At 42.9% G+C, this 9,852-nt stretch overlaps 1 protein-coding gene across 2 annotated transcripts in view; it reads right to left on the reverse strand.

Moving 5' to 3' along the window:
- Nucleotides 1–7,582: 7,582 nt before the first annotated feature.
- arhgap1 (Rho GTPase activating protein 1) overlaps nt 7,583–9,852 on the reverse strand; it is a 22,859-nt gene continuing 20,589 nt past the window's right edge. Inside the window, exons 11-14 of one of the 2 annotated variants that reach the window (XM_079494939.1) lie at nt 9,433–9,561; nt 8,205–8,308; nt 7,709–7,877; nt 7,641–7,659 (exon numbers count right to left, since the gene is read on the reverse strand). In XM_079494939.1, the coding sequence (XP_079351065.1) occupies nt 7,710–7,877; nt 8,205–8,308; nt 9,433–9,561 (401 nt within the window). In that variant the 3' untranslated portion in view covers nt 7,641–7,659; nt 7,709. Of the gene's footprint in view, nt 7,878–8,204; nt 8,309–9,432; nt 9,562–9,852 lie in introns of both variants that reach the window. The other variant, XM_079494940.1, reaches the window with a different exon arrangement.

The following is a 9,852-nucleotide window of genomic DNA, read 5'->3' on the forward strand; positions in this document are numbered from 1 at the left end:
GTGAAATACAATGAAATGTACCCATTCTACATACTTTGAAATAAAATCCATAAACAAGTGTTTGCTGCCATCTGCTGGTAGGTGTAGTTGAATGCAGCACCAGGAGGAACACAGTTTTATTTCACCATTTTTTATTTGGTTGAATAATGAATAATATTGATATTTTTTAAATCACCATTATTTCACACACATTATTTCTAAATATCCACAACATATAATATAAAAAAGTAAAAGCAAACAAGACCCATCCAGAAAATAACAGCATCGTCACTAGAGGCTACATGTTCATAAAAAACAAATGACAAAAAACATTGTTCACTTTCACCATGGAAACAGAATTACAGGAACATAACCATAGATTATTGTCATTATGGGCTGTAATCGACCACCAGAGTTGGGCAGCAACTAGTCTCGCGTCGCCAGACAACTATATTTACACAATCTCCAAATGCTACAGTATAGCCAGCCGTTTCGACCGAAAATCAACTGATAACTGCGGTCTTGTCCATTGATAACAGTCGAAGCGGGTGACACTGGTTCTGGCTCCCAAACGGTTTCATGTTAAAGGGACATTTCACCCTTTTTGCATAAAAATACATGTTAATGACGTTTATAAGATTTAGAACACTTTCCTGGGGGTCTTTGTGTGTGTAATGTGTGGTTTTAGATATTTTAGATTTCAGCAGTGAGCCCAAAGCTTAGAGTATATATGAATAGAGACGGCATCTCCTCCCATCCACTTGCATTAAGTTGCTAAAAAGCGCATGAGGCGATTTCACTGGGATGTTTTGCATTCTGTGCATTCTGGGATGGATTTGCCCCAAACACATGAACGCGCTGGCCGTTGACTATCATTGCACGCGTCCACGTATGAAACAGCGGCGTTCACGTATAAAACAGCGTTCACGTGTTTGGCCCAGCGCTGCAATACCAAATTCGGCCACTATGTCCATTTCGCCTCAGGGTTTCCTTCGGGTGCCATCTCTATTCATATATACTCTAAGGCCCAAAGTCTCTGATGTAATGGACACTGGGCTCACTTACTTCCTGGACTACAATTCCCATAATGCTTTGGTGCACTGCTCCTCCTTGTGGATAGGGGGAGGGCTGTCTTACAGAGACAACATGTAGTCCAGGAAGTAAGTGAGCCCAGTGTACATGACATCAGAGACACTGGGCTCACTGCTACAATCTAAAATATCTAAAACCACATATTACACACATAAAGACCCCCAGGAAAGTGTTCTAAATCTTCTAAACGTCATTAACATATTATAATTTTGCAAAAAGGGTGAAATGTCCCTTTAAGGACCCCCAAATTGACACTCATTGGCCTGCATTAGAAAATATATACGCCAGGGACCCCCATAAGAGAAGATTTTTTTCGGCTAGCAGTTTAATTTCAAGGACCCCCAGTTTGACATGCATGATTAGGCTATTAGACATGCATTTAATGGCATTTCTATCTCTGGGACCCCCGATTTATATTGTAAAATCAATGTTGATTTAACTCTGAGAGTGTACAAATGGAACCATTTGTACACTCTCAGAGTTACAGTCCCATAAGGGTCCATTTGGTTCCTATATCATTTAGCTGGGGACCCCCTGGAACTCCCTCAAGGACCCCTGGGGGTCCCCGGACCCCACTTGTTTGAACATTGCGAGAGGCAACACAGTCAAGGCAACACCAGACTAGGTAGCAACAGATACATGTCAAAAAGCAATGAGATTATTAACTGTATGAAAAAAAAACATTTGATTTGTTTTTTTTACCACCCAGAAATGTTTGAAAGGAGAAAATGGAACATTTAGATGGTGAAATGAACTCTTTGAAATGCAACTCGTTAAAACGAGCTGTCGATAAAAGTTATACAGGCGATGATAATAATAATAATTTATCATCAAGTCATACTAGGTGACGATAATAATTAATTATGTATTAATAATTATGCAGGTGAATGGGGTTTGGTTCAATGCACGTTCAAGTTTTCTTCTTTTGTTTTGTGCATACAAGCTGAAAGCAAATCAGGTGACATACAAATAATTTTATATTGGGGGGGGGAAAAACAAAAAAAATAAAAAAATAATAATAAATTAAAGTAATTAATAATAAATCCTAATGTAACTTAATGTTGGCTGCGTTGGACAAAGTGTGGAACTGTTTGTTTGCTTGTGAGAGGCTGTTGTTGGCTTCATTCAGGGAACAATGAGCCTTAGACTTACAACTGAATGGACTCAGTCTGTATCCTGATGAATCTGCACACACAATGTTTGTTTTAATGAATTACATTTGGCTTGTTTATCAGCATTCATTTGAAACCAAGTCAATATATAAAGTAATTGGGGAGGGAGTAGATTCGCTGCTGGGTCTAGTATGTGGTCTGTGTTGTGTTGTGTTGGCAGACATTGTGTTGCGTGTGTGAGCCGCTAATAAATTAACACACAGACTCAAGTAGAACAAACAGCATTATTATTTTGTTGAACGCAGCTCAGCGCTGTTAATTAATGTATGGCAGTGGTTTTCAACCCTTTCCATGATTTACTTATTCAGCATTTTGAGCCACGGAAGCACCGTTTGACGAGACTTGGCTTCTCAGACCCCAAATCTTTTGAATAATGTTGTTGTCGTTGGATAAGAATGTGTCCAACAATTCCAGGTACCATTAGGAGAGATAACATGATGTTGGTACCAACAGGCAAACGTTGACTAAAATAGCAATTCTTCTACATTCTCTAATTGTGTAGACTTCTTGTGAATGAAGTAGCAGATGTTTAACAATAGTTTAACTCTTGAGAGTACTGTAAAATGAAACCATGTCATTTTACGCTCTCAAGAGTTAAAGATCTATAAGGGTCCATATGGTTACCAACTCTCTCATCATTTAGCTGCATGGGGACCACCTGGAACCCCCTCAAGGACCACTAGGTGGGCCCGGGACCACTGGTTGAAAACCACTGTTCTGTGGGATGACGGACACACTGGCACTTCATTTGACGGCTAATCACATGATTGATCACTGGTCACATGATCAATTTGACAGCTGATCACTACATGACCAGGAAACGATAAGGCACGCACACACATGTACACGTCACACATGCACACATCACACACACACACACACATGTGCACGCACACGTCACATACACACATCAGAGCTCAACTGTGTTGAGTGACTTGTACCAAACTAAGAACCAAAGTTACAGGAATGTTGGGGTTTTTTTTGTTAGTTTTTTCAAACACTTTGCAACGAGTATCATTTAACTTGACCTAAACCCTGAGCTTTAGGTCAAGTTCAAACTTTTTGTTCATTTCAATTTCAGTCAATCCGTTTCAACTCTGCTTGTTTTCTGCAGTTCAGTCACAACACAATAATGATCACAACATCACTAGGGGAGGATTATGTTGCTTTATGTTTGGCCAGAAACACTCATTTCTACCACAGGATTTGGCGGAGGAGGGGGGGGATGGGGGGGGTCATAAACAAAGGTTAGGTGACAATCGAATGAAGAGAGAAATGGAATGTCTGCACACGATATGCGTCTTTATTTCAACCTTTGTCAGGTTGAAATACAGACGGACAGCAGGCGACATTCCACCTTCGTTCGATCATCTCTTTGGGTCCAGCACCGTTTTTTTTTAAAACTGTGGCGATGTGCATATCTTATTCCTTTAATACTTACACTGCGCAAAAAGCATGGAATTATACGGATATGTATATTACAGGAAACTCCCGTAAAACTTTCCAACAAACTCCGGTAAACTCCCGAATTGTACCATCACACCTGTATATTATATATTACTGTATATGCTGCTAAACCTGAGGTTTACAGTGCCCATAATTGCCCGTTAACTCCTCTTTTCACGCAGTGTTAGAGTCAAGAGGTGAAGATTAATCCAAACAAGAATTTGATCATGGTGTATTTAAACTCCTTTATACGGGTTTGGATTGTAGGATGTGAGACCAGATGGTCCAGGTTGAAAAAATATCAGATTTGTTTTTGTGGTTCCTCTGAGAATTCAAGCCAGCACATTTTGGATGACAGCTTTAGATAAGACATGATAGTCTATTAGTTAACAGTTATTTTATTAGTCTATTATTAGTTAGTAGGATAAGACTTTAGATAAGACATGTCGAATACGACAATAAGTCTTTGTTTGGCTTCAATTTGGAACTGGATGAGAAATATTACCGTATATCTAAGATCAAAAATCTGAGGAGGAGAAACGTTAAAAGTCAACTAAATGCGAGGAGAAAGTCCAAGAGAAAGTAAAGACTTGGGAAGTGGCCACAACAACAACAACCACCAACATTCACAGGGAGCAAAATTCAACAAACACAACAGCAGAATTGTCATCATTTTTTTTGGTGGGCCGTATAATTACAGAAATCACCAAACATTGAACAGTAAATTGTTGTTTTAAGAAGGACAGAGAGGCGTACACCTTCCTGTGACCCCTGTAAGCCCCCCGTGACCCCTGTAAGCCCCCCGTGACCCCTGTAAGCACACACCATGTGTTGAAATGTCCCCCGGTGACCTCACTGACCTGCCACTAAACCGTAAAGGCGGTTTCACACTGGACGCGTTTTTCGGGAAAAACCGACGGAAAAACACCACTAGAAATCGATTTTTAGCGGCGTAATACCATTAATAACGTCTTACACCTTACTTAACCTGTTTGCACCTGGAATTAACAAAACTAAACGTGTAATAATTAACATAATAAATGTGCATCGACGTCCACACTGCAGATGTGTTGTGGTGTCTGAAACTCACTCCAGAATGCATAGACATAAAACAATGTTCATGATGGTCCACCATCAACCTCTACGGTGAGACAAAAACAACAAAACAACCTCTGTCTGTGCACAATTCACCTGAAACCATCATATTTATGTCCATCGCCACTTAGACCTGAGGACGATTCTACAAATGTCTTCTAAATCCTGACAGTTTTCTGAAAAAACCCATGTTTCTATGTCAGTGGTGCTCAGCCTTTTTCATGTCAAGGACCCACAGAATTATCTGTATTTGGCCGCCGACCCCGCATCTGAAAATATGTTGTTCCAGGGAACTCCCGCAGAAGCAACGATGAGTTCAAACCGTTCGCTCTGAAAGAATATTATATTCAAAGATTTGCGCCACATTTTCCCCGATTTTTCAAAAATAGCAGACCTACAAGCTCATAGCGCGGCACTCGGTGCCGCGCTATGAGCTTGTAGATCTGCTATTTTTCAACAGCTAAAGTATAACATAATGCTTTAAAACACCAAAAGGGGTTCAAACCCGCCCAGAATGGCTTAAGGGAGCATTCAGTGATTTGGGTGATTTGGAGAGGCAACATGGCTGCCTCAGAATGGCCTCCGATAAGAACTGTGATTTATGTAAATGTAAAATAACAATAAGGCTTTATAGACAAAACGATATAGAAAAATAGTTTCCTTTGAGCCTTTCTGAAAGTATCTTCATAAAGACGAGACAAACCCGGAAGGCTAAATAAGACTTCTAAAAATGTTCTTCTACATCCTGACAGTTTTCTGAAAAAGCTATGTTTCTATGTCAGTCGTTCTTCGATTTTTCAAAAATAGCAGACCTACAAGCTCGTAGCGCGCCACTCGGTGGCGCGCTATGAGCTTGTAGATCTGCTATTTTCCGATAGCTAAAGCATAACATAATGCGAACACCAAAATGGGTTAACCGAACCCCATTTAGGGTGTCTCTATCAGCAGAGTATGTCTCTCTATCTCTCCCTCTTGTGCTTTTTTCTTTTGCTCAGTTGAACAGTTGGCCGTATATATGCGACTATAGTGTCTGCCGTCAGCGTTTTCAGTACCGTTTCCAGAACAGAACAACAAAAGAAGAAGAAGCCAGCGATACGTTCACCAGATAAGAGCTTTGATGACGAGCGTGGATTCGAGGAAACAGGACAGTCCTGCAGAACCGAAATAAATGGAAGGTATAAAGTAAAGTAAAGTGGATACAGAGGAAGTAAAGCGGCGCACGGGTAGCCTGGCTAATAAGCCAGACCGAATCGGCCGTTGGCAAAACAAAAAATTGCCTGCCGGCGGATTACGGTCTGGAGAGGCTCAATTGTACACCCATTTCCTACACCAGAGAACTGGTGTGGCCAATCGGGACACGGTATGCAATATGGGCGGGCTTTGGTACAGTGACATTCAATGCTTGAGACCTTTGACTGACAGTAGCTCTGACCAATTGCGTCAAAGAGAAAATGTTTGAACCCGCCACCCCGGGAAACAAGATCCATACACAGCATCTCCAGACTCAAATACCACACGACAGTGTGATTTGAGTCTGGCTTATTAGCCAGGCTAACTCACACGGGGGCATTTCTGAGCACAGATCATTTCATCAGAACGGCCGATTAATAACACACCATCCATAACACCTCCTAACCTGGACCATAGACATGTGACTATAGGACGGTAGGGAACCAACCAGGAGACGGCTTGACCTGGGAACGATTCTACAAATGTCAGGTTTTTCAGGAAAAACCCTGTGTTTCTGTGTCAGTGGTTCTCAAAACTATTTCATGTCAAGGACCCCCGAAGATTATATGTAATTGGCTGCCGACCCCCCCCCCCCCATCTCCTCCCCACCAAGAAGCAAATATTTGAGTTAAAAACTTTGGCTTTGAAAAAAATTATATATTCAAAGATTTGCGCCACAATTTCACGATTCTTTTCAAAAAAAAATAGCAGACCTACGAGCTTGTAGATCTGCTATTTTTCAATAGCTAAACTGCTAAAGTATGACATAATGCTTTAAAACACCAAAAGGGGTTCCCGCCCAGAACGGGTTTAAGTGAACACCAGATGATTGGATGAAGACTAACGAGCAGGAGGTGGGGCTTTAAGTGAAGACCAGATGATTGGATGAAGACTAACGAGGAGGAGGAGGAGGGGCTTTAAGTGAAGACCAGATGATTGGATAAAGACTAACGAGGAGGAGGGGTTTTAAGTGAAGACCAGATGCTGTTGGTCGAGCAGACTCCTGGTGAAGGTGTTGATTGGTCCGATGGCGCCCAATGACATGGCGGCGTTCTGCCCCCAGAGCAGGTTGGGCCCGAAGACCACCGCCAGGTTACTGTTGGTCATCTTGTTGACCATCCATAACACCTCCTAACCTGGACCATAGACATGTGACTATAGGACGGTAGGGAACCAACCAGGAGACGGCTTGACCTGGGAACGATTCTACAAATGTCAGGTTTTTCAGGAAAAACCCTGTGTTTCTGTGTCAGTGGTTCTCAAAACTATTTCATGTCAAGGACCCCCGAAGATTATATGTAATTGGCTGCCGACCCCCCCCCCCCATCTCCTCCCCACCAAGAAGCAAATATTTGAGTTAAAAACTTTGGCTTTGAAAAAAATTATATATTCAAAGATTTGCGCCACAATTTCACGATTCTTTTCAAAAAAAAATAGCAGACCTACGAGCTTGTAGATCTGCTATTTTTCAATAGCTAAACTGCTAAAGTATGACATAATGCTTTAAAACACCAAAAGGGGTTCCCGCCCAGAACGGGTTTAAGTGAACACCAGATGATTGGATGAAGACTAACGAGCAGGAGGTGGGGCTTTAAGTGAAGACCAGATGATTGGATGAAGACTAACGAGGAGGAGGAGGAGGGGCTTTAAGTGAAGACCAGATGATTGGATAAAGACTAACGAGGAGGAGGGGTTTTAAGTGAAGACCAGATGCTGTTGGTCGAGCAGACTCCTGGTGAAGGTGTTGATTGGTCCGATGGCGCCCAATGACATGGCGGCGTTCTGCCCCCAGAGCAGGTTGGGCCCGAAGACCACCGCCAGGTTACTGTTGGTCATCTTGTTGACCTCGCTGTTAGCTGACACCTGGACACACACACACACACACACACACACACACACACACACACACACACACACACTTACTGTTGGTCAGGAGTCGAATATAAATGCTTCCGTCATACAGTCTGGAGCAACGGAAGCTCTGATCATGACATACAGTCTGGAGCAATGGAAGCTCTGATCACGAGTGAAATAGAAATGCTTCCGTCATACAGTCTGGAGCAACGGAAGCTCTGATCACGAGTAAAATATAAATGCTTCCGTCATACAGTCTGGAGCAACGGAAGCTCTGATCACAACATACAGTCTGGAGCAACGGAAGCTCTGATCATTAGTTATATATCTATCTACCTGTGCTAGGAAGGTCATGAGGTATCTCAGGCAGGCGTAGTTCTCCTCAGGGAGTGACTCCAACATCTTCTTCATCTCAACAGGCTGCTCATCGATGGGCACAGCTTCAGGAGAGAATACAGACTCGGCTTCAGGAGAGAATACAGACTCGGCTTCAGGAGAGAATACAGACTCGGCTTCAGGAAAGAATACAGACTCGGCTTCAGGAGATAATACAGACTCAGCTTCAGGAGAGAATACAGACTCAGCTTCAGGAGAGAATACAGACTCGGCTTCAGGAGATAATACAGACTCAGCTACAGGAGAGAATACAGACTCAGCTTCAGGAGAGAATACAGACTCAGCTACAGGAGAGAATACAGACTCAGCTACAGGAGAGAATACAGACTCAGCTTCAGGAGAGAATACAGACTCAGCTACAGGAGAGAATACAGACTCGGCTTCAGGAGAGAATACAGACTCAGCTACAGGAGAGAATACAGACTCGGCTTCAGGAGAGAATACAGACTCAGCTTCAGGAGAGAATACAGACTCAGCTACAGGAGAGAATACAGACTCGGCTTCAGGAGAGAATACAGACTCAGCTTCAGGAGAGAATACAGACTCAGCTACAGGAGAGAATACAGACACAGCTACAGGAGAGAATACAGACTCGGCTTCAGGAGAGAATACAGACTCAGCTTCAGGAGAGAATACAGACTCAGCTTCAGGAGAGAATACAGACTCAGCTTCAGGAGAGAATACAGACACAGCTACAGGAGAGAATACAGACTCGGCTTCAGGAGAGAATACAGACTCAGCTTCAGGAGAGAATACAGACTCAGCTACAGGAGAGAATACAGACTCAGCTTCAGGAGAGAATACAGACTCAGCTTCAGGAGAGAATACAGACTCAGCTACAGGAGAGAATACAGACACAGCTACAGGAGAGAATACAGACTCAGCTACAGGAGAGAATAGAGTAATGCATTTAGAATACAGTACAGTATTTAGTGGCGTGTGAAGTGAAACAGAAGACACCGCGCTTGTATAAATGTAGATAAGACTGGAGTATCCGAAAGGAGCGTCCAGATCTTTATGCGTGTGGTTCTCATAGTGGGCTCCAGGGACCTCCAGGGGTCTTTGAGGGGGTTCCGGGGGGGGGGGGGGGGGGGGGGGGGTCGCCAGCAAAATGTGTTAATAGCAGATCTACAAGCTATTGTAAATTGTAAGAGTGTACGGTACGTACAGCTGAACTGGACGATGCTGTCGTAGAGGTCGTAGGTCAACAGAGGTTCGGGTAGCTCCCTCAGGAAGGTCTTCAAGATGACAGCGGCCAAGTGGATGTCCTCCATCTCGCTGAAACTCACCGCCTCTCCTACACGCACGCACGCACACGCACACGCACACACAGCATTTTATGAAGACATAGCACTCTATAATGTATATGCATACTTTCATTGTACAGATATTCTATTGTTAGATGGATGTTAGGTTAACCCATTTTGACCTGAGATCAGATTCTAAAAATGTCTTCAGATTCTACATCCTGACAGTTTTCTGAAAAAGCTATGTTTCTATGTCGTTCTTCGATTTTTCAAAACTAGCAGACCTACAAGCTCGTAGCGCGCCACTCGGTGGCGTGCTACCGAGTGGCGTGTGACCAGTT

This window comes from Electrona antarctica (assembly GCF_951216825.1).
Source record: "Electrona antarctica genome assembly, chromosome: 24".
Lineage (NCBI taxonomy): Eukaryota > Metazoa > Chordata > Actinopteri > Myctophiformes > Myctophidae > Electrona > Electrona antarctica.